This window comes from Anoplophora glabripennis, unplaced genomic scaffold (genome assembly GCF_000390285.2).
Source record: "Anoplophora glabripennis isolate ALB-LARVAE unplaced genomic scaffold, Agla_2.0 scaffold1108, whole genome shotgun sequence".
Classification (NCBI taxonomy): domain Eukaryota; kingdom Metazoa; phylum Arthropoda; class Insecta; order Coleoptera; family Cerambycidae; genus Anoplophora; species Anoplophora glabripennis.
The window spans coordinates 4875-31295 of record NW_019417186.1 but is presented as its reverse complement, the minus strand read 5'-3'; the positions used below and the strand labels follow the sequence as shown (position 1 = coordinate 31295).

The 26421-nt window shown below is 30.7% G+C and overlaps 2 protein-coding genes across 2 annotated transcripts in view; both read right to left on the bottom strand.

Annotated features, from left to right (window-relative positions):
- Positions 1-1369: 1369 nt before the first annotated feature.
- Positions 1370-14785, bottom strand: LOC108914566. Its single transcript, XM_018720399.2, has 4 exons — positions 14125-14785; positions 5343-5531; positions 3606-3741; positions 1370-1625 (listed from the first exon to the last, which is right to left on the bottom strand). Exons 1-4 carry the CDS (start codon positions 14342-14344, stop codon positions 1493-1495), a joined length of 678 nt encoding a protein of 225 aa, XP_018575915.1. The 5' UTR covers positions 14345-14785; the 3' UTR covers positions 1370-1492.
- A 7400-nt stretch (positions 14786-22185) lies between these two features.
- LOC108914564 overlaps positions 22186-26421 on the bottom strand; it is a gene marked incomplete at its 5' end in the record, with an annotated part of 5777 nt that continues 1541 nt past the window's right edge. Inside the window, 2 exon segments of the mRNA XM_018720397.1 lie at positions 22186-22674; positions 22793-23099. Of these exon segments, the coding sequence (XP_018575913.1) occupies positions 22536-22674; positions 22793-23099 (446 nt within the window).

Below are 26421 nucleotides of genomic sequence, written 5' to 3'. Positions count from 1 at the left end.
GACAGCCGTACTAAATAGAAACTGAAAAAAAGATTAACAATCTTGGCATTATTACCAATACCTCCTTCCATTTGAATAGTTGCCACAATCGCTATAAGCTCTGCCCGCAAAAATTCCTGATACCAATTGCAACAACTGAGTTGCTAATGCGCATGGTTGCGAATATATACGGTTTGAGCAGCCTGATCCAATTTAACTATTCAAGCGAATTAATTGGTCTGGAGCAGTTTGAGTCCTATAAATTTTTAGCGAATAACTCGTCTGGAGCAGCGAATGGGTTAAAAATTACTGAATTTTGCTTTTTGGTAAGTTCCTAAATTATTTTTAATATGTATGATTATTTGGACGACGTGAATCTTTGGGTACTTTAATTACATATTTTTCAAATACATAATCTGATCAAAAGTTAAGTTTCTATTCTAAGTGATTCATAATTACTAAAATTCGAGCTAAAATTTAAGCACAACACTATCTGGAAACTGGAAAACAACTGTTTTGAAATTTACTAAGTGCTTCACAATAATAGTTGTTTACATTTTTTCCGTAGGACAAGTCTGCCTACTCTATCTCATGCTGAAGTAATGGCAGTCAAACTTCTTACACCCTGTGTGTACATCTAGTGAATATTAGTTTACGAATACCTGACTATTCATCCCACTGTAGTAATTCCCATGGAAATTCAATTTCTCGCAATGAAACGGAGGAAAATTGTGAAGTAGTATTAAATCGTACCGTAGAAAAAAAACACTTGTAGCATCGCATAATGTCTGAATAAAAGGTTGCGTAATATGCATTCTGAAGTATAATCAAATGTAAATAAGTTTTGCATGTACATATGAGAATATATGCACACGTAATTAGAAATTTCGGTGTTTTTTCAACAAATCTGGTGTTAATTGCGCTCAGATATGGTTCTTTCCAAAACATTCAACATGGCAACACTGACAGGGTGGATCGGTTTCAATACATTTAGGGGGTGTCTTTTATTTCTTTAAATGGGAGAAGTAGTTCAAATGTACCGAGCCGAATTTTCTAGAATAGTTGATTGTCGAGATTCAAGATGCAGAAAAATCCCTTCTAAATTTGTTTTTTTCTAATTTGTGACATTAAACAAATATAGTTTTATGAGGAGAGATTCAAATATAAACTAAATTATATTTAAAATACCGTTTCAAACATTTTTTACTAAAAAAAAAAACTAAAAATAGTAAGATCTTTCTATAGTAGTTATTTTATCTGTTAATCTTTGTTGAGAGTGATGTTAGAACAAGATTTTTCTTTGAAAGATTACATTGTTTCGCTATTGGGATATTTAATTTAAAGAATCTTTTGGACCCGTTTAAAAAATCTGTTAAATAAAGGAGAAAAGCTGCTGTCATAATTTATTTATAAATAAAACTTATTTTACATTGTCATATAAATAAAATGTACATAACTACATACTGTTAGAAGGCAGTCTGGATATTTACAATAATTCCCTAAATATTAAAGTTTAATACAACATAATGGCTCCGTTAGTTTTTTCTTCTAAGACCGGTATAACCGTTTCTACCTCCTTTTCGCTATTCGCTATGAAAACTATTATAATATTTACAAATGTTGCTACTGCCGCACCAACAACAAACCTAAAAAGAGAATTGCAATTTTAATTCATTTATGTTTTGGGGGTCTATGATTTTAGCGGCACAATCAAAAGAAATAATGCAAAGCAAAACACATTTTCTGTACGATTATTTTCTCGTTGAAATATCGGTTATTGAGTGAAAAGTTTTTTTATTGATGATTGTACAGCAAACAGAAGGTGGGTTTTAGAAACCTGACTTAAACCGCTTCAAGGGTCTTTTGCTGTTTGAGAAAAAATTTTTTTTATACTCGGCATCAATTTGAAAAAGTGCAAACAAATAACTTTTTCTGCTGTTTTGGAAAATCAACGACTACTTTGCAAATGTTGCAAAAAATACCAATGTTTATAGGTCTTTTTTTAGTACAATATATGTCCATGAAGCCTATAAATTTTAAGATCTATCGGTCAAATCTTTTTCCTTTCCTGAATCGTCAGTTTTATAAAAAATTAAATTATTAATGATTAAGTTATTTTTCTCACAATTTCGCGTTATATACTCATTCAAATATCAAAAAAAAAAATCTAAATTTTGAAAGAAAAATCAAATTTGCCAACATTTTTTAAAATTTGTTTGCATCCTCTATTTTACAATTTTACATTGAATATTTCTAATGTCAGGAACTTTTTTTTATTAAAAAAAATTCGAATTAATGTTAAAAAATCAAATTTTTCAAAAATTTTTAAAATTTTTTTGCATCCTGTATTTTACAATTTTACACTGAATATTTTAAATGTCGGGAATTTTTTTTAAATTCAAAATTTTGAAAAAATTGAATTTAAAAAAAAATCGAATTTTTCAAAAATTTTTAGAATTTTTTTGCATCCTGAATTTAATAATATTACATTGAATATTTCAAATGTCGAGAAATTTTTTTTAATTTAAAAAAATTCAAAATTTTGAAAAAAATCAATTTTGAAAAAATATATAATTTTTCAAAAATTTAATGACTATTTGCGTCGTCTATTTTACAATTTTACATTGAATATTTCAATGTCGAGAAATTTTTTTTTAAGTTAAATAAATTTCAAAAATTTCATTCATTTTGAAAAAAATCCAATCTCAAAATTTAATTTAATTTAATATTTTTTTGCGTCGTCTATTTTACAATTTTACATTGAATATTTTAAATGTCGAGAAAAATTTTTTTTTAATTTAAAAAACGAAAAATTTTTTTTTCAAAATTTAGAAATTTTTATTTCCGATATTTTATGCGAAATTTGTTCCATCTTAATCATTAATTGATATTTAAGGAGCAATAAAATTGCTCCTTTAATTTTTTATAAAACTTTTGACGATTCAAGATTCAACCGATTGATTTCAAAACTTACAGGCATCATGGGCATGCATTGAGTTAAAAAAAAAACTACGAACATTGGTACTTTTCGTAATTTTTGCAAAGTAGTCGTTGATTTTCCAAAACGGCAGGAAAAGTAATTTTTTTGCACTTTTTCAAATGCCGAGTATAAAAAACAAAAAAAAATCCTCATACAAACAAAAAAGACCCTTGAAGACCATTGATTCAGGTTTCTAAAACCTACTTTTTGTTCACTGTATGATCATTAGGCTCAATAGCCGATATGTCAATGAGAAATAATTGTATAGAAAAAAAAAAAACAAATTGAAGCTGATGAATCAGGCTAAATGACCCTGGTATTGATTAAACCAGAAATAATTTTTCTAACGTAGTTTTAAAAAAAAAAATTGTAAAACTTTTGCCCTGCATTTATTTCTTTCGATTGCGCCGAGAGTAATGATCAAAAAAATTTTTCATCCTGCTCCTTTAATTTTTTTGCTGAATTTAATTAAAATATAGAAATTCAAACAATTTCCTCATTTTTTATAAAATATTAATCTGTTATTGTCAAAATAGGAAAGAAAAATTCTCAACTTCTCAAAAAATTGCACAATAATATTTTTTATGAAAACAAAACCGATATGTGGCTATAATATTGATAATAATCATTATTAATCAGTACTTACCAGAATGAATATCCCAATTCAGCCATATTTTCTGAAGTCCATTCATTATCCTTATCTTCCCTGGATAGCACATTGTACTGGATGTTTATATAAAATTGTGCTATCCAACAACAAATAGCTATTATGTCGCTTACAACTGAAACAAATAAACAAGCCTTGTCAGAGATTGGAATAAGCAGTTCAATAATTTAATTTTTCAAAAATAAATTTTCAACAAAAAGAAAACGGATTGTCCTTAAGCCGAGACTGGAGCAGGGCTGGTTTCCATGTACAGTAAGGTCAAACTATGCTTCTGCAGTTTATTGAATAAAGAACAAAGAAATATATCATAATTGTTCACCAGGGTCAAATCTCAATACTAATATTTATGTGATAAGAACTATTCTAATTTTTCAACATTTTTTTAGTGATTTCTGGTTGCATTTTGATTTGAAGATGTAATGTTAACCGCGTTTGTGATAAAAATCATTAAACTTTATGTAAATTGGTCTTGATTAGCTTGAAATTATCTATTAACTAAATTTACTAAGTAAATACAATAAAAAATTGAACTACTACTACTATTTGCATCAATTCATCAATAAATTCATCAACTTCATGAATTAATGCATGTACATTTCTTTGATTGTGTAAAACTGCCATTAGATAGATTTAAAATTGATTTTAAAGATGCTGCATAGATTTAGTTTGGATCTCAGTTCTGGTTTTTGAACCATTACAATTTTTTTCTCAGAGTAAATAAATACTCGTGTGCAACAAACACTAGAAATATGAAATTTTAAGATGTGGAAACTCTATACACCAGTGCCAATATAGTAGGCAGTGATTCATTTGTAACATGCAGATTCCGGGTAAAGCGTACGGGTATTGCAATACCATGGGCGTGTCATTTTAGAGGGTTCCAAAAATTGTTAAAATTAGAACAACACATAGATACTCCAATTTTAATACAAACTGAATTATCTTTATTTAAATTTATACTAGCCTTGGTATATCCAAATATCCAACAGGTAGGAAAGTATTTTCTATTTATCTATTTTAAAGTATGTATTCAATCATTTTACCCTGGTAGACCAAGACGTATTGCCTGTGTACACTTTGTCTTTTGAAGAAGTGTAACACCGCAAGCTTTAGCCATTTCATCCATTACATGTTTCATGTATTTATATATCTTCTCTTTGTGCAATTGCTAACAATTGCACTTTTAACATAGTATCTTTATATTCAATATGTTTCCATTCAACCAGTCCTTGATGTATCCTTTATTTCTCCATGCAGATGTTGGCAGTTTTACAATTCATCGACTTATGGTAAGGCGCATTATCCATGACAATCACAGCACCAGATTTAACGGGGCAAAATGGATGCAAACCATTTTTCAAATACCCCACTGACCATGGTAATCGTCTGTTGTAATGAAACTTGATATTTTTTAATGTCGAAAATTCATTTTTAAAATAAAATCCTACGGATGTGGAAATAATAACACGTGTTTCCTACTTGTACGCTTATGATACGCACAACACGGAAGCTGGAAAAAAGTGTGCGCGCGCAGGGTGAATATACTATCGGAACAATATGCGAAATGAACGGCACATTACAATTCCCATGCAGATAATACACAGAACTGTTTTATCAGATTAATGAATCGTAAAAATTCTACTTTAATATATTTATGACTCACTGTTTTGTATTTTGGCACTGGAGTATAGGTGTAATTTTATTGCTGTGACTTACGAGCTAAGAAGTTCCACAAATACAATCCAGGTACGCTCGTTAAACATCTTGACGTCGTGGTGGCAGTGTTGATGGCGGCAAAAACGGCGCTAAACGTGGAAAACAACAGTCCCAGGCAAATAGTGACCACGGTCCCCAACCAAAATCCGTAAATCAAAAATTCCGGTTCATATTTAAGGAGGTGAATGACTGCAAAAGATACGTTGTTTGTAACTGTTACTTACAGGATTTAATAAATAACTCTTTAATTGAATTCGAAACATGTCATGCATAAATGCGAACACCTAGGCGGTTATATAAAATTGATGATGTAACAAAAAGTTTCTAGAACGTACATTTTTTAATATTTATTAATAACAAAATTATATACAGTGCGAACTCTCTTTATATTTGTTGGGCCGTATAATTCTAATGATTTTTTTTATAAATAGTAGCGCTGTAGATGTACAGAGTGATTGATAAATGCGTTTTTTATGAAAATAATGAGATGATTTAAATTCTAAAAACGGTGTAATATTTTCAGTGGCTGCGACTTAAATGTAAGATAAAAAAATATTATATAATCGCACCGTCTGTGGTGGCGATCTGAAATTTTTTTCTCTTCCCAGAAATATATCTTTTGACGTCGCTGGAAAAACCTTCCCGTTTTACGACTTTTTCTATTTTTTGTATACTTTCAACTGTTTTCGAAATACTTGACTTTTTTTTCAATACTTTGTACTTAAATATTTCCGCCTTTCCTGTTATGGAAGAAAAGAGTCGCAACTGCATCTATATGGAAGTATTATTGTACCAAATGTCAAACAAATCTTAAAATCCGTTTCAAAGATGTTTTTGCTGCCTTTTGATGCCCTATATCCACTAAACGAGGCAACTTAGCACAGAGGTTAAATCTTCTTATTATGGGCGTAGCTAGGAGAAAAAAACGATCCAATAATATCATCTTTCTCATATCAGTAAGTCGCTGACTGCGCTACTTTTTTTTTAGAATCAGACGAAAAAGTACTTAGATTTTGAAATTATATAATTTTCACTACCAAGAACGGCGGTGACAACATTTTTAACATTAAGGCGATGTTTCGCATCGTATTAACTATGTCCTGTACAAATTTAGTTTCGTGAAACTTTCTGTTTCAAAAATACAATACCTATGTATGTTTTCAGTCACAAAAATTGAATAATTACACATATTTCGAATTTTCAGCACCAAGAACGGCGGTGGCAACATTTTTAACACTAAGGCGATGTTTCGCATCGTATTAGCTATGTCCTATACAAATTTAGTTTCGTGAAACTCTCTCCGTTTCAAAAATACAATACCTATGTATGTTTTCAGCCACGAAAATTTAATAATTCCACATATTTCGAATTTTCACCACCAAGAACGACGGTGACAACATTTTTAACAGTAAGGCGATGTTTCGCATTGTATTAGCTATGTCCTGTCCAAATTTGGTTAATGCAACTCTCTCGATTTCGAAAGTACAACACCTATGTAAAAATTTGGGTCTAAAAACCGACATTTTTTATTTGTTTCCTTTGTTTTTCCCCGCAGTTTTTTTCCGAATCTTCCCGGAGTTTTCCCCTGGACTTTTTCCCCGAACTTTTTCCCCGCACTTTACTCCGGAGTTTGCATGAAACAGCTGGTACACATTTGTTTTTGCTCAAAATGCGACTGTCTCAAAGCTAATAACATTTTACTACTTTTTATTACAGTATTTGTTTTATAATCAAAGCTCCACTTCCAAAGCTTCAGTGCGTTTAATTCCCGACAATAGACGTTTTTGATTTTTGACGCAGTCAGCGACTTACCGATATGCCGATATAGACCGGGAAAGGAAACATTTTATTGTTGGAAAGTCTTACGAATGATAACAAAAGGCGTATCATCAAATGGGTCATGAAAAAAGTATAGCGTTATTCGTTAAAAATTCGTCATTTTTCGTTCTACGCGTTATTGTAAAATAACTATTAATCTTGGCAAAAAAGTTGAACAGACGATTTGATCTAGAGAAACTCATCTTTAAAATGAGACTTTATAAGTTAAAATTGTTTTATAAACAAAAAAGTTATTGCAAAATTAAACGGAAAAAGTGCTTTTTCTTTAATTGTTAATAACCTTTTAAATAATTAATAAAATCTTACCAAACTTTCCCAAAATGTGAGTTTTTATATCCTTAAAAGATGTGCAAAAGATGGGCTCGATCGGTCAAATAGTTTTTGCAAAATTCCATTTATTTATCCCATTTTTGCAAAAAAGGCCCATTGACTATTCCGGGGGCAGGGTTATGACTAAAACATTTTTTTTGGACTCATTTTCTTCAAAGGGAAACCAATAAGTATCCTCTAGTTAAAAAAAGTTTATTTTTTTTCAAATTTAGTTGTATACATATAATTGTTATCAAATAGAAGGCACTTTTTCCGTAATAGACAAATAAAATAACTCCGAGGTTTTTAACTTTTGAAAGAAGTTATATACACCATTCGAAAGCTCGTAAAAAAAACTAGAAATTGAAAAAAAAAACAAGTTTCTACGACCAATAGGTCCGGAGTTAACAATTTTTTTTAAAGAAAATCACAGAGCAATTTGTTATAATCATCAAGACCTGAAATTTTAACATTTTGTAAATTAAGGTTTAAACTTTATGCCCTGTTAATTTTAATTAAATTTGCCCATAATTGATCAATCCAGAGCCCGTCAAAGTAAGGGTACGCGGCAGTAACCCTTCAGGGAGTGGTGGTGGGGGGATCTTCCTCTCAACCAGGAAAAACTGGCAATATCAAATTTGTAATATCTCAGCTTCTATGTAACGTAGAACCTTCTTTCTTTTTTAATTTGGGGTAGCTCGACGAAAAAATTACTTTTGGATTATTTCTACCCTTGTAAAAAATGTGATTTTGTAAAAAAAATTGCTATCTCCGGCCCTATTGCTCGTGGAAACTTGTTTTTTTTTTCAATTTGTAGGTTCCGAGCACACCCCTGCTCCCCCTGGCTACGCTCATGAATATTCCTTTAGATACCTGCTACCTACATATATCTTTCTCATCATTAATTGACATTTACACCAAACCTACTGTAACTCTGAAAAAAAAATGTGTCATTCAAATTCACATATTACGCCAATCAAATATTATTTGGGATATCAATTTATTTTTAAAGATATTCCAAGACGTTAGTCGCTCGTTGATGATTATGGATTTATTTTACATTTAACATAAATTAAATAAAAGTTAAAGCAGTTTAATAATAACTATCACTGGGGTAACAAACTAGTTATTCCAAATTTCTCAGTAACAACTCATTTACAACAATTAACTATCCGTTACATGCTCCCGAGAATGGAATAATAAGCGGCTGGTAATTTTTATTTTTGTCACATTACAATTCACACTTGTTTTTGTAACGTGACGCAACAAACATTTTAAGACGTCTTTGGAATAATAATGGCAGAAATGTGTGTGTCGTTCTCATCCTAGTTTTTAGACTTTCATTTTTACACGAATTGTTGAATGCCATTGTTATTTCAGAGCGCACAAATCTACGATTATATTTTATTGAATGGAATTATACTGGGCGTTTCCTATGTAGTATAAAATATTTCCGAGGGTGATTCTAGAAAATGTTTTATGAATATCTATTTTCCATTGATTTTTTTTTTAATTTCTTAATAATGAAATGTTTTCTTTTTATCAAACTTCGAATAATTAATTCGCATATTAGAGAGCATGTTTTAACGTAAACTAAAATGTTATCACCTCGCCACATGTGTACAAAGGTAGTGTTCAATTATTTTATAAGATAATAAGCACGCTAATGGTATTTTTAAAGTATTTTACGTAATCTTCATTCGATACCTACTTGATATAAGATGCCGCTTCGCATTTTTTTTATCTGGAACTCAAATTTGGAGAAGAATGTTGTTTTGTTAGAGACAAAAAAAAATTTTTCAAAATCCATAATTAGTTTTAAGAATTTTTATTGAAGTAAAGTCAAAAGCAATACAATTGATCATTTTAAATAAAATTTCTGCAACTCTCTCTACAATTAAGCTCCAACAAAAAAAATGAAGAGGCTTCTTATTGTCAGGATTACAAAAAATATTCATAAAAGTAAAAATGTTCAATGGCAAGTATGTTCTTTTAAAAAAATTAATTCAAATTAAAACATTTTTTTCTAGTGTTCTAACCAATTGAATTCTACCACAGCTGTTTACAATACCTAGTCCAGAATAATAATTGAAATTGATATGTCTAGACATAATTGTACAAAATACATACCTGATAAACTGAAAGAATAAATAATGAAATTATTCAAAGGAAGAACGCAACCTACTGATCTGGCAGAGAGCGACCTGCTAATTGTAGCATTAGTGTCGCACTAGGCGAAATAAGCTTTTTTTACTACCTTTTATTGGTGAATGGATGATTTTAGTCGAGATCTTGGTTGTTTACTTGATATTTCGGGTGTAATTCAGTGCTGCACAATACTGCAGTCCGCAGAGTAGTTATTTCTCACAACATCATTAGTTAAAAAGTTCAAATCAATACACTTATATATTTTTGCAAAAACTGACTATCAAGTAGTCTTCTAGTGCATTAATTGACAATTTTTTTTCGATATTTATTGTTTAAGTATTCCAAGACCCAGGACATAATGTTCATTATTTAAATAACGATTTTTAGCGCACATTTTAACGGAATGGTGCAATATTTATTAGTACACGTTCAGTGTTCAGTGGTTAGTATTTCGTCGTTATGGGATTTACAATTAGACATTTCATCAGAATGTGGTTTCTACCAAATTAGTAAATTTATGGGTAAGATACAAGGTGAAAAGTTGCTATAAACTTTTGTTTAGAGTCTTGTAATGTGTACGACTACGACAAACCAGTTATATTAATTTTTACCATTTAAATGGGTTTACTTACGAAGTAACAGCTTATTAAATTTCACAACTACAAGATTACCCAATCAAATTAAGAAACTAATTTTGCGCAACCCACATTTTTATTTTGATCAGTGATCGATCATTCTTTTACGTCAATTTAAATTTCATAAAAATATGTAGAGAGGTTGAGCTGTCAAATGTATTCCAGTAACCGCAATTTTTTTCTTCTTTAACAAACTTTTTTAGTTTAGTTGTGCTATTAATTTTTCTATTCACAAGAAAATTAAACGATTTTAAATGTTAACAAAAGTCAGTCCCTATGTACATATATAAGATGTAAAAATAGAATTAATAGAAAGCATTAATTATGTATTTAAACTTAGGAATGACATATGTTTATAGAAAGTGTGTCTTCAGTGTTTGTTTTTTAGATTTTTCCAATTTCAGGTCGTCTGATCTTGAACTACAAGATTATTTCAAACTATAAATCTTAGGTATAAAACTTGCTGAGTGTTATTACAAGTACGTCAACCAATGGGGGAGCTACAAATGTCACTGAAATTTTCAGATTTTCGACGCCATGAGTATTTTGGAAATTGGATAAGTGCATTTAGTTTTCGATGGTAGTTCTAAAAAAAAGACTAAAACTTTGATTCTTTTTGAAAAAGGAACTAGTTACTGCTTAATTATTTATTGTTTTCAAATAAGTTTTACACTGCAATAAATAAATTGAAAATAACTCCTTTAACAAAAAATATTCCTTTTACAATAAATAAATAAATAAATAAATAAATAAATAAACAAATGAAAAAGAGTCATGTTACACTGTCACTTTACAAATTAGGTACCTACTACACTACAAAGACACATTTTTTCACTTGTTTTTCAAAACTATTAATTATTCAACTTACAAAATTTCAACGCTGGTATAACTTTAAACCCGTTTTTTTCACTAAACGGCTGTTTTCAGCAACAAATACTAATAGGTTATTGATTATAGATTTTAAAAGGACGTTCAAGATATTTTATTACATAAATTGTTCAAATGGTCATTTTAGATTAAAAAACCGCTGAGTGCTATTAAATTAGAGGGTGGAAATTGGAGAGAAAATGCACCCCTTTTAGTTTTTTATTGTAGCTCGAAACCGAAACAAAATTTCGCTAAAGTTCATAGGAAAAATTATTTAGAGAATTGAATTTCCCATCGAAAGGGCTTATTTAAAAAATTTAAAAGGAAAATTTTATGCAAGAAATCGTTAATAACCAATTTGAAAAAAAGCAAACAATTCTATTTTTTTTTACTTTTTTGCCTCTAGTATTTTTTTTTGAGTAAAGATAGATATAGGCATTGCTTCACAGAAAAAAAAAAGTAGATAAAATTTCCTTCAAAACAAGAGTTGTCGCGTTTACCCCTATACATTTTAATTCTAATTTTTTGCAAAAAAAGGAAGGAAATAAGACGTTCAAGTATTTTCATCACGACTTGTTCGGAGGGTCATTAAATATGAAAATACTGCGGGGTGCTATTAAATTAGAGGGTTGAAATTGAAGATAGGGGTGAAAATGCCCTTTTGCAGTTTTTTAAATATATCACGAAAACGAAGCAAAAGAAGTATAATCCATAGGAAAAATTTTGTAGAGAATTAAATTTCCCATCGAAATGGCTTATTTCAAAAATTTAAAAGAAAAATTTTATGCAAAAAATCGTTAATAAACAATAAACATTTTTTTTACTTTTTTTGTTCTAATTATTTTTTTTTGTAGAATTAGGCAAAGAAAATTGCTGTAAATTCTTATTATTTTTACAACAAATTGGTTTTTCACTTAATAAAAAATTGTTTCAAAAGTTTTATTTGTTAATGATAAATAAAGATTTTTCACAACTTAAGTCAAAAATTAAAAAAAAAATCTTATTTTTGCTCTTTTATAAAATGTTTCTTTTAAATTTTTTAAATAAGCCATTTTGATAGGAAATTCAATTCTACACACAATTTTTCCTAATAACTATACCGAGATTTTGCTTCATTTTCGTGCTATATTTAAAAAACAGCAAAAATACATTTTCACCCTTATTTTCAAATTCAAACCACTAGCTTAAAAGCACACCGCGGTCTATTCATTTTTAATTACCCTTCGAACAAGTCATGTGATGAAAATCCTTGAAAATCTTATTTCCTTCCTTTTTTTGGAGAACATGAGAATTAAAAGGTATACGGATAAAAAAATGGACTAATTGTAAGTTTGAGCGGCCATATATCAGTCACTTTTCATCCAAAAATACTTTACAACCTCTTATTTTGAAGGAAATTTTATCTACTTTTTTTCTATGAAGCAATGCCTATATCTATCTTTACTCAAAAAAAAAACTAGAGGCAAAAAAGTAAAAAAAATTAAAAAATCGAATTTTTTGCTTTTTTTCAAATTGTTTATTAACGATTAACGAAGCGTTCTTTTATTTTCATAGCTCACTTAAATCAATCTAATTCCCAGTTCCAATCACAGTTTACCTGGTCAAAGCAGTCAATTGGATTTTTATTCATTTTAATAATTTATGTCAGGCTGACTATGATGCAAAAGAATTTGACTAGATCTTGTTAAGCAGTAGAAATTTTCAGTCATGAAATTAGCTACTTTAAGGGATGGAATATGAAATTTTAATCTGGAAATTGTCTTTACGTTTGAGACAAGCAGTTTTGTGTAATTAGTAAATCATTCGGTTAACCTAGAAAAGTGTGGAATATTATTGCTACTAGAGAATGTTCGTGTACCTACTTTAAAAAACAAAATTCTTTAAAAAAAGGCTAAGAACGATATTTTTAGAGGCTTAAACAAGAAGATTTATTATAATTAGATTGGAATGTTAAAAATTTTTCGCAAAAAGTAAAATAAAATCAAATTCTGTCAATATGACAAAAAACGAATTGTGCGAAAATTCGCTAAAAACTAGCGAATTTCACAACTGTAAAAAACTCAAAATTCAAGAACATTTTGCAGATAAGAATGTTTCTCGGTATTATACAGAGTGTTCTAAATATTTATTTGTATACAAATTAAAGTAATTCTAAGTAAAATCTAGAAATAGTAAGAACTTTCTATCGTGGTTATGTTTACTTGTTGGTCTGTGCCAGGGGTGAAGTTAGAAGAACAAGAATACACAATATTTCTTTGAAGGATTACATTATTTAACTATTTAAATATATCAAGTACGTATTTTTGTATTAAGTTTTTTTAGTTTTTATCTATACTAATATTATAAAGAGGAAAGATTTGTATTTTTGTATGTCTGTATGTTTGTTACGAATAAACTCAAAAACTACTGGACGGATTTCGATAATTCTTTCACCATTAGAATGCTACATTATCCCTGAGTAATATAGGCTATATTTTTTATATCCCAAAATGTTTAAAATAAATGTCCACCCGTGCGAAGCCGGGACGGGCCGCTAGTATTAAATAATTATTAATTATTGGCTGTTTGCTGGGTATTGCTGGTATAATTCAATGTTATTTGGGGCATGCAGCTCAAAAGAGTAGGTATTTCTCACAATATTAGCAGTTAGGAGCAGGAGTATTGTCTGTGAAGTTGTTTAGCTTCATTCTTAGAAAAAAAATCTTTGTTTGAATTAAGCTTTAAAATAATAGAATATGTTTTTTAAAGGTATTTCGATATGTTTGCGTTATTTTCAAAAATTTAAACACTTGTAACTTTGGACTAATAATATTTTGGCCTAAAGCTTATCTGGTGCTTTCATTGGAATACACCCTGTATTTGTTATTGTACGTACCTGTCTAATTCAAGGTTTCAACTCGCCTAAAAAAGCCAGCATAGGTATTCGCATTTATTGGAAAACGTTAATCGGGAGAAATCCCGCCCCGAAACTTTACCACACTCACCATCAATTTCGTAAGTTCTCCAGCCGTAGGCGACGTTCAGGTCTTTCCTCCCGTCGAACAGCCCGAAATGGATCTTCCCGTCGCTCTCCATGGGATTCTTCACCCGCTTCGCCTTAGCATTGACCCAATGCTTGGTGCCCAAACTAGCCACCAACAAGGCCATCGCTATACAGGCCCCGAAGAAGGTCACAAATATCATTCCTCTCTTGAACAGATGCATCCTTAGGTCATCTTAGCACGGGTAAAATAAATTTGTATTTCCACGGCATAGGCCTGTTTGGGTGCGCTTAGGGTCGTTTTCTCGTCTCGTAGACTTGGAAACCACCGAACCAGAAATCCGGGATGGTGCGTGTCTTTCTCTTTCATTAAAGTCGCCTTCTGTTTCCGTTGGAAAATGGTATTTCAAAAAGTCCCGGGGCTATCAGTCGAGATGGCTGTTGTCCTACATATCCGCGGATCTCGCACGGTACACATCACCATATCACGCGGTTTTTCACCGTCATTTTCTGCACTTTTTCCGTTTTGTTCTGAAGATTCGTCGTTCACACGCCACTAGTAAAATTAATGTAAACACTTGCGACCGAAATGACCGATATTAACGTGGATATTTAGGCTAAAGGCCTCTAAAAAGCTGTCGCGCTAGTCATTTCTACCTCTGCGTTCGCGGTACTCTTGCATTTCCACCTTGGTCAGTCGACCAGCGTTGAAGCAGGTATTCGAGAGCAGGTCCGGTTTTGCGTAATTGTTTGGATAAGCACTAATAATGTCCTAAGTGCCACTTTATACTTATAATTTCGGTTATTTATATAAAAATTGCATATATCACACCGTCTATGTGTGAAACCATGTCTCTATTATAATATACGAGGTGTCTTCATATTCCCAGTAACACCAATTATTTTTTGTCTTAAAGGTTTGTTAAAAGAAATCATACCTGGTCGAACAATTCGATATTTTATTAGTTCTAATTAAGCTCGAACACCTATTGTGGAGGGAGAAAAAAATTACGAGCAGAGGGGATATTTTTTTACAGTTCTAGCAACTCAATTATTACTCCAGTCAAATTAGATCATAAAAACTGAAAACTAAAAAAAAAATGACATTTTATTGCACTTTATGACGGGGAAGAGTATGTAGAATGAAAATATCACAAAAATAACTCGAAAGAAGTGACGTTAAGTTGGCAAATTGCAAATAAGTTGCAAAATTACGTATTTCTTTACTTTTTTTACTGCCCACAAAAATCTAGACGATCTATGGGAAAATTAGCCATTTTATGTTGTAGGCAATTAAATTACTTACAATTTAAGGTATCTAAAGTAATATTTCACCAATTTGTTAACTGTAAAATAAAAATTGAACGCGCAAAAATCAGTTTTCGAAAATTGCGCATTATTATTGCAAAAAGCGGTGCTTGATGAAACTTATGGAAAAGACGGTCAATTCAAAGACCAACATGTATGCCAAAGGTCGACTCGATTGACCGTAAAATTGTTGCTACAGCTATTTGTCAATTATTATATCGTAGATATGGGTTGTAATTGATCCAAAGAAACATATAGAACAAGAAAAATTTCAAAAAGTTGATATTAAGTTGCCCTTTACAACTAACAAAATAGGACATGCAAAACAACGTTATAAACAAATTGTTCCAGGGTTAGGCAAGAGCCGCTCGAGAATTCGCTCTTTTTGCATTAAATAAAGCTTATTTTTAGAATAATGAACGTTTTTTGATAAAGAAAATATGGATTATTGCTTAAAAAAACGTTTTTAACTTAAAAAAAATGTATAAAAAGTGAAAAATTACTTATTACATTGATTTTCAGTAAAAACGACAAATTTAAACATTCCAGGCACTAGGAAAAAAAATCGCAGCGTTTTGAAATTATCAAGGTTTCTTTAGGACACTTTGAGTTTGAAAAGTTACAGTCAATATCCTTAGATTATTCATTACTTGCAAAGTTATGCCATATTATTCAAATTTCCCTAATTATGCAATTTTTTACTTTTTTCCAACATTTTCACATCGAAAAAATTGTTTTAATCAAAAACTAATAGTTACGACTTTGCAGTATTGAAAACCCTGCCTGGATTTCCTGTCCCACCATTATTTCTCAAGTAATTGATTGCCGAAATCAAAAATTATTTTTTTTGCTTTGATCGACGATAACTTAGCGACAAATCATCGCACAGAGCTTCGGAACCGCTTAAATTGAAGAGAATTAAATTATCTAAAAAAACTCTATGGTGAAATTACAAAAAAATGTATATTTGCAGTCCATAGGCCTCTTTAAAGAAATGCAAGAATTTGAAAAAAAACTAATTTTTCGTTGATTTTCTTATGACTACTCAAAAACTGCTGACATTAAAATAATTTTTACTCCAGATCTGAAAACTAGAAACTTGAAGCTTCAATCTTCTTTTTTTTATTCCCCCTACGACCATTTTCCTCCAAGTCACAGTCCAGTCTTTGAAAATCATTGAAAATTTTGGAATTTTTTTTAATATGTATTTCATTATTTGTAGTGACCAGTTTTCAATTTTATTTGAAACAAAGTGGTATATGTATAACTAAGTACCTACATCTGTTTTTCATGTAATTATACGAAGAAATGGTTCCGCTAAGAAATCTAAAAATCTCACAGCACAGGCAGACACAGAACCAAGAAGAATTAACTTCTTTTTAACATGTTAAAACGGTCAGAATTGTCTATCCACTATTTAAAACCTATTTATAAAAAAGAGAGTAATAACAAAATTTAAAGTCACAATTCTATATGCACTTTAAAACCTATTCATAAATAATATAAATAAGTGTATGTCCTTACTGATTTGTATTACACTGTTTTAAATTTCAATGAATAATAGGTACTTGCCAAAACTGTAGCAAGTTAACGTATGATTAATATATATGTATATGATTAATTTTTGACGATAAATCATTTCATTCATAATAAAAGTTGCTTATTAAGATAAAGATATTCAATTCTTATCCATGTTTAAATTTAGAAAACATTAGAATCCCCAAGAACTGTATACATGTTATACTATTTAATTTAAATATAATTCTGCGACATAAATAAAAAGAAGTGCAAGAACGATGAAAATTGTAGAAGGTAACCAAAATTTTGTAAAGTAACTAACATAGACGCTACCGAATAAGAGTTAAAAAGTCACCAAAAGTCTCCAGACTTATAAATTAATTTATTGGGTGAAAAAACTAATCTACTGTTCGGCAAATAGTAATTTAACTTGTTCATTTTTTATAATTATTTAAAACACTATATTTGAAATAAATATTTAACCGTCCCTGTCCACAAATAGGATCGTTCTTCCTCGTATTACTTCGTAATTAATGCTTGTTTTAAGCTAGCTGTAATTTGATAATTAGGTAAATATAATTTTTTAATGTTAATTCGTTGATGGCTCGATATTTAAATACTCGAAAATTAATGGCACGTTGAAATGTTTTACTCATAGATAAACTATATTATCAAAGTTGTACACACTTTAATTTGTATTCAAGTACAGCAACAGCTATTTTTATTGTGAAAGTAAGAGTATCAGATTTATCTGTTCGTTTTTACGTGGAATCGACAATGGTGTCGTTTTAAAAAGTATTCCGGAAATGCCATACATTAAAGAATTATGGAAATGTAAAATATAGTGGATTTACTGAGATATCAGCTTGTTTATATACAGTATGATGCAATTATGATTACGTGGCTTTTGAGCATAAAAGTAGCTTCATCTGAAGAAAAGTACCTTTTTTATGAAACTCCGATCTCTGTTAGATCGTTCCATAATGGTTTCACAGAATCCAATTCTTCTATCAAAGTTATCAAAGTCATCTTCTAACAGCTCTTGGACCAGATGTATTTCTAGGCTATTGATTATATCCAAAAAACAGAGTTAAAAGGAACTATGATATGCAAACAATTTTATTGCATGAATCGTTCAAAGAGTCATTTTATATGAAAAAATCGCGGAGTGCTATTAAATTAGAGGGTGGAAATTGGAGATAGGGGTGAAAATGCACCCTTTTCTGTTTTTTAATTGTAGCTCGAAAACGAAGCAAAATTTCGCTATAGTTCATAGGAAAAATTATTTTGAGAATTGAATTTCCTATCGAAATGGCTTATTTAAAAAGTTTAAAAGGAAAATTTTATGCAAAAAATCGTTAATAAACAATTTAAAAAAAGCAAAAATTAGTTTTTTTATCTTTTTAAATTTTTTGACTAACTTTTTTTAGTAGACGTAGGCGAAGAAAATGGCTTTAAAAAGAAACTAGTTTTTACAAAAAAGTAACGGTAAAAGTCGACCTTGTAGACTTGTAACGAAACAGAAATGAAATCCATTTCAAATTAAATCATTTTACAAATCTAAATGTTTTTAAATTCTAAACAATATTTGAGAATAATTAATAAGTAGCTTTTAAACTAAATCATTTATATTATATTATTATAAATGTCCTTATTTGAGATAGTAAAAAAATATATAGTATGATAAACTGTATTTTCATTTCAAAAATCTTTCATAGTTTCATACAGTTGTGAAAATCTTTATTTATTATTAACAAATAAAACTTTTGAAATAATTTTTTATGAAGTAAAGAACCAATTCGTTGTAAAAATAATAAAAATTATAATAATCATTATTATGTTAAAAACGTCGAAAAAAGTTTGACCGGTTATAATTCAGTTAATATTAGTCCAAAAACTTTTGAAAACGCATCATTTTGAAGGGAATCTCATCTAGGTTTTTTGTAAAGCAATTTTCTTTGCCTACTTCTACTAAAAAAAAAATAGAGTCGAAGAAGTATACAAAAAATCTGATTTTTTGCTTTTTTGGCTTAAGAAAGTTTTCTTTTTATGAACAGTCTATTTGGTACAGGGATGCAGAGGTGTAGATGTATAGAAGCGCAGTGGTGTGTGCGTGTCAAATATCTTCTCCCAGTTCGTAAATGTCCTGTATGCAATAAAGTAGATAATATACTCACGATAAGAAAAACAGTAATTACGATTTTTATGAATAACTACGAAAAAAAGGTGAGTTGATGCTTACCTAATATACCTAATTCAAGTTTACCAAATATGTTCTCTAAATATTTTTTTCAAATCTGCGATTTATAGCTTGATTTTTCAATTACTTGCATTAAAAAAGTCACATAAATGCCATAAAGATTAACTTAATTTACTAAAAATAAATCGGTGATAACTTTTTTCTGTTAACGTTAATCCCAATCGTAAACTATTCGCATGTATTTCACATCATCTCTTAATCTTATCTGGAAATTAATAATCTCCTTTATTTTTAATAAGTATCTTATTAAAGTCTAAAGTCTTCAGTTTCCAAATTAGGTATAGACTAGGCGGTATCTGTTTTGGTTTGGATGAATCGTAAATTCACGGAGATTTTTGGCTTTTTGGCTTTCGAATATCACTAGAAATGAATATTTTTGTATGCGCATAAACAAAAACGTGGGCTTAACTTTTGGCGGCACAATTTGTTAAAAAAAATCGAAAAATGTCATACTTTTCTTCTTATTTAATTATGTATCTTTTTAAGAGTTGATTTTAGGCGAAAATGGAACAGACAACTACAAAATATGACTAGTTACAAATCGAATGAATCATAATTATTATTGTAAAAATCGAAAAAATCGCCAACAGTGGGGTTAAAAAACATTACTTTTTAGGGAATTTTTTTGGGGTCTTTAAATTGGGTATATATGCCCTTCATACACAATCTATAGAACCGATTTCGATGAAATTTGGTGTGATGTGATGATTCTACATAACATGAAGTTTTCTTGAGCCAAGTATGAAGGTATTTATTTTGTATTATTAAAATTGTATGATCTGCTATCATGAATAATACTAATAACATCAAGTCGTCTGTATAACTTTGGTACACATAAATCGCCATATTGTTCCCTTTTAAATCCATAAAAATAACTATTTTATTATTTGAGATAGAAGAATTCACATTAATCCGCTATAAAATTATTGAATCAGCAAAGCAAATAGAGTGTAATTTATTACCAGAAAAATCGAAGAAGATATATCAGCAAACATATAAAAAATTTATTGATTACTAGGCTGTGAATAACATGTATCTCTCAGAAAATGTACTATTGGTATATTTTTCTGAAATAAGCAAAAGTATGAAATCTTCTTCATTAAAATTTTATTGATTGCTAGGCTGTGAATAACATGTATCTTTTTTTTTGGGAAAATGCCAAAAAAGTTGAGTTTCTCAAATTGAAAGATGCTCACGAATACAGCGGACATTGTTTCCGTAGAACAGTAATACATTCAGGAACTGATATCACAGCTTTAAAAATGCATGGTGGATGGAAATCTTCAACGGTAGCTGAAGTCTACATTGAGGAGTCCATAATTCGTAAATCTTGTAGGCTGTTCTAATTTCACTATGGCGAAAAAAGTGATTTTGCACTATAAACTAAGCAAATTAAATTTATACTCGAAAAAAGTCCTATCCGCGAGATTATTGTAAAATTGTCTAAAGGAGCATAATACAAGACATCTCTCATCTCGTGAGTCAAAAACTTTTCTATTTAAACAAATAAGTGAGGAAAACAGTTTTTTCACTTTGCAGGGAAAACCATCAATTTTAGCGAAAAGCGACTCACAGACAGCTTGTAGGGAGTAAAATTATCTACAAAATGAGACTTGCTAAATTAAAATCGGTTAATAAACAAAAAAGTTATTGCAAAAAACAAGAAAAGTGCCCATTTTTTAATTTGTTTATAACTATCACATTTATTGTTAAAATTTTATAAAACCTATGACAAGTTGAGGGTTTTGTCATACTTTAAAAGTGTGCCAAAAGTGGGCGCTGTAGGTGTAATAGTTTTCGCACAATTCAATTTGTTTATAACGGAGGCTCCAAAAGTTATGAACTTTAAGCCTCTGTACAGGCGTTAATTTTCAACCAAACAAGATTCTGAAAGCGTCATTGTAATCTTAGACGTAATTAAGTGACCTATTAAAAAATATCACCGTTTTTTTTGACATTAACGTTTTCCGCTTATAAACAATTTGAATAAAATTGTTGCTATTTATGCTACCTCACCGAAAATAGCTGACAAAAAAATACAACTTTAAAAAAAGCACCCTCTACGACCAACAAGAGCCAAGATAAGATTTTTTTTTAAATCGTAGCGCAATTGTTTATAAATATTAAGGCTTGAATTTTTCGCAAAATAAAATTTACGACGTAAACTACGATTTCCCGTAGAGAAGGTACTCGCTAAGTAAACTGTCTGGCGGCCGGCGGCGTGGTGGTGGAGGAAGCTCGTCCAAGTGAGTCGCGCGCGCGAGAAAAGTTAATTCCAAAGTTCAAATTGATGCGCGCTGTAAATTTTGCAATATCTCGGCTTCTATTCATCGTGGAAACTTTATTATTTTTTTAACTCGACGAAAAAATAACAATGGGCATATTTACGAATTCGTAGAATAGCCCTGAACCCCAGAAAAAATGCATCTTTTATACTGAAATTTTTTTAATTGTTAATTAAATTAATTTAATTAAATAATTAATTTAATTAAAAATGTTAATATTGTTAAATGAAATATTAATTAAAATTTCAATTTCGGAATTATTTTACTATTATTAAATAAATAAATGAAGCTATCGTTCATTTAAAAAGTTATTTTTTATACATATTAAGGCGAATAAAACTTGTTTCTTCAATATTTTGTTAGCTATTTAATTACGATTTATTTATATAATTTTACTCCCTACAAGCTGTCTGTGAGTCACTTTTCGCTAAAATTGATGGTTTTCCTTACAAAGTGAAAAAACTGTTTTCCTCACTTATTTGTTTAAATAGAAAAGTTAGCTAATAAAAGTTTTTGACTCACGAGGTGAGAGATGTCTTGTATTATGTTCCTTTAGACAATTTTACAATAATATCACGGATAGGATTTTTTTCGAGTTTCTCTTTTATTTTCGCTAATTTTCTTGGTGTACTAGTTAAATTACCGAAACCAACAAAGTTTTTCCAGGATAGGTACTTCCAAATTAATACAGAAAATTCCTATAAAATATATTTGACATTCTCATATCTATATCTATACAATACTTAAAAATAAATAATCGATATGATATGTAACTGATTGTTCAATATTTCATTCCTATTTTCATTTATCTTTGTTATAAAAGTTTAACGATACCTAAAGTTATAAAATAAAAAAGCAATGGTGCCTCTCTATGAGGTGAAAAAACATTTATCCTTTTTTAATAGTTAAAAATGCATAAATAAATTAAAAAATAATGTGATTGGTGGCCCCAAGAACGAATACCTACTATGACAATTGCACAATCAAAGAAACTATACCACAGTTTTCAAAAACACACCGTTCTAGATATAAATTAATGTTATTTTAGTACAAGTAGATCCCAGGATCTGCAACATCTTCTCGTTGTACCCGTTTATGGCCTGGATCTCTGGATAGCAAGAAATGACGGACGTAGAGCAAGATTATGCTGGCGCAGTAAAAAATGATGGGTACGAAGAGTATCCTGAAAATGAAAACGTATCGTTTCACAACTTCTGTAAAATTACGTCGGTATTTGAAGGCCTCTAACTAAGTATTTGTTTTCCGTTGTTGCGCAGCAAACAAAATTCGTATAAACTTACCAGTACGAATATCCCAATCCAGCGCTTTTATCCGAAGTCATCTGCCCCGACAAAGTGTAAAAGATACCGACGTCGTGGAATGTGATCTGGATGTGCATCACTCCCCACAGACACATCCCTATCACAGTGCATGTGAGGGCTATAGCGTTGGAGATATACAGGCCGAATATGCTGAAGTAAACCTGCACGGGATTGGAGACGATGTTCCAGATGGACAGGGCCGAAGAGGCCAGTCCGAAAGCGATGGAGACCGACAGGAAGAATATCGTGGACACCCACACTCCGGCGTTTATGAATTTTTTATCGTCTGAAATGAAAATTGAAAAATGTTAAGCGGTATCGCCGTCAATATCATGAAGCGGGCAAGGCAACAAAATCTATACGACAAGGCCTCAGGGCTGGTAATCTCTGTGACGTCAGCTGGAGTGGTTAGCGAGCACGCCACAACTGTAGACGAAATCTGGATTGCGCCATCACATAACCTTATTTAGCTTTTCGCGGTAATTTTAGTCAGCCAGCCTCTGTTTCAATTATTATACATTAAATTTATACTACTATGACAGGGTATTCTTTAATGATATGCGAATATTTATGGATGTGAATCTAAATGGAAAATTAATGATAGTTTGCTTTATAAAGTATAGTCGAAATGTAAGAACACCGGAAATTGAGGAAGCGGTGCTGCATGAAGTCGACGAACATCCTGAAACGAGTACGAGAAAGGTCGCTAGACATTTGAATATTTGCCAACAAATTGTTCGGAGAATTTTAGTGGATTTTTAATTATATCCATACCGCATTTTAAGAGTACAGGCATTACTTCCTAGAGATTTTCCAAAGCGTGTGACCTTTTGTCAGTGGCATCTTCATATTGTTGCGCAAAATCCGCAATTTGAATCACACATTATGTTATATACGAAACGAATTTTTCAAGAAGTCCCATTCAAAATTTTCACAACAATCTATTTAAAACAACAATTTTTGGTCAACGTATGAGCAGGCCCAACCAACTGTGGTATGTACATGCACGATTTCAGTGTAATGGTTCGCAATTATTTACAAACTGTTTATCCAAGTCGTTGGATTGGCCGCGGTGGGCCTCAAGAATGGCCACCAAGGTCCCCCGACCTCAATAGCTTACACTTTTTTTAAAAGGAGATCTTAACACGCCAGTGTACACGGGTCCCCTTAATACTGTAGAGGAATTAAGAGGAAGAATAATTGCAACATGTGACAGAATAGAAAATACTCCTGGCATATTTCAACGAGTGTACAGTTCCAGGAGGGCGGAAGCATGCATATTATGATGCGACGTACTCTAGAACCTGAAGTTGAAGTGTCATTGTAAAGAATCCTGTTGGCTATTTCACTTTTGTTAGTTAAACTGCCAGCAACATAACTTTCTGCAATTGTAGCTGATTTCCACCCACCATGTCTCTTGATTGCTAATACATCAATTCCTGTATTAGCCAGTAACGTTGCCGATGTTCTTCGGAATGAATGGCCTGTAAATGTTTCACGATATTCTAGTTTCGAAAACTGTACAATCTTATTACGAATCATAGAAAGGGTAATCTTGTCGACTGGTTCGTTGTAGCAACCCCCTGCTTGATAGTGCATAAAAAAGCGTGAAATTTCAATTTTAATTTCCAATCTAATCTTGATATATTTCTTGATAATTTCTAGGCGAGAAACAAAACCCAGACGATAAGTAATTGTAAACGTAAGTACGTGACATACCATTTTTAGAATCTGGAATTGTAACTACAATAATGTCATCGAAATTTTTGAAATTGACGTTGTCCAAAGTAAGTTTGCATAACTCATCAGAACGGCATGCTCCTGCAATGCCTAAGACCGTCACTACCTTAATTAGCAAATAGGTATGTATTATCGGGTGCCTGAACGAGAAAATCGTTGACTTGTTCTCTTGTAAAAATGTTTGACTTTTTAGGCGTATAACCGTCATTTTTACGTTTCAAAAATGCTGTTAGCTTGGGATATTTTGATATATCCACGTTATCTTCTATGAGAATAGTTGATATAATCATTGAGTATTCACTCCACAAACTCGTCGGTGACTTTAAAGTTCTTGACTTCTCCATGAAATATGCTAGCAGTGACATTTTAGAAACACTAATATTTTTGTTCTGGCACCATTCTTTGAAATTTCTATATGCTCGTCCGTAGCGTACTGTCGACTTCTCGGGCAATAAAAATTCGCAGGCAGCATTAGCTGCACGTTCTATTTGAAAATCTCTCATTTAGAAAAAAATAATTCAAAACCAGCAAAATTTCAACTTTTATGTAGATTTGTTTATAAACGCCTTAGAAACGACAAAATCCAAACAACCAAGGCGACTTTGCAAGATTGCGAATAATGTCAAAATGAATGGATTAAGAAATGTCAAAAAATAAAAAACTAATCTTTATTTCATGAACCATAAACAACTGTGCGAGCAGATAAAATATTATACACCACGCAACAGTTAAGTATAATTTTAAATAATACTTATCTAATTTATGGTGTAAATAACTATAATTTTTGCTATTAAATTATTAATTATTCTGTAAGTTTTTTTACTCAAAAACGGCGCATCGCTGGACAAAAACTCAAGAGAGCTCTTATCTTTCGAATTGAACAGGGATTTCAATTATAATTTTATTTGGGGGAAAAACCATTGGCGTACCATTGTTTTATTTAAAAATATCAAAGTCAGTGCTCGTACGCACGCCACTGTTAGAGCTAAAAATTATGTTTGTGTTGAAAAACATGCGCCTTTATTAACTATCACTACTTACTAAATATCACTAAAATATCTCCAGCGATTTCGGAAATATTATGTAGGTAATTATTTTCCTTCTTTTCCTAAAACTTTAACACCCGGTATTTTTGCAACGGAACATTTTTGGACCATAGTTTATAAAGCGAACTACCATTAATTTTCCATGTAGAATCACACCCTTAAATGTTCGCATATCATTAAGAAAAGCCCTGTATATAATATTTTTTGTTGTTTGTCAGCCTAAAAATCAATGCTTAACAATGTGTCAAAAAAAGAACAAAATTAGTCCTTCCTAAATCGAGTACAATTAATGTATAAAAGTAAGTTTTACTGCTCAAAAAGTCAAATTGAAAAAGGATGTGTGTCATAATAGACCAGGCGGTATCTGTTTTGGTTTGGGTGAATCGTATATCCACGGAGATTTTTGGCTTTTCTATGCGCATAAAAAAAACGTTGCTTAACTTTTGACGGCACAATATGTTAAAAAAATTGGAAAAATGTCATATTTTTCTTCCTATTTAATTATGTATCTTTTTAAGAGTTGATTTTAGGTGAAAATGGAAGAGGAAAAAAATGTTTGTAATTAAATTTTTTACAATACATGACTGATTACAAATCGAATGAATCATGATTATTATGGGAAAAATCGAAAAAATCACAAAAATGGGGTTAAAAAACAATACTTTTTAGGGAATTTTTTTGGTGTATTTAAATTGGGTGTAGGACCTTTATACTTGGCTCAAGAAAACTTCATGTTATGTAGAATCATCACACCAAATTTCATCAAAATCGGTTCGATAGATTTTGCATAATAATTTTGCAATCCATATTAAAAAAAAAATT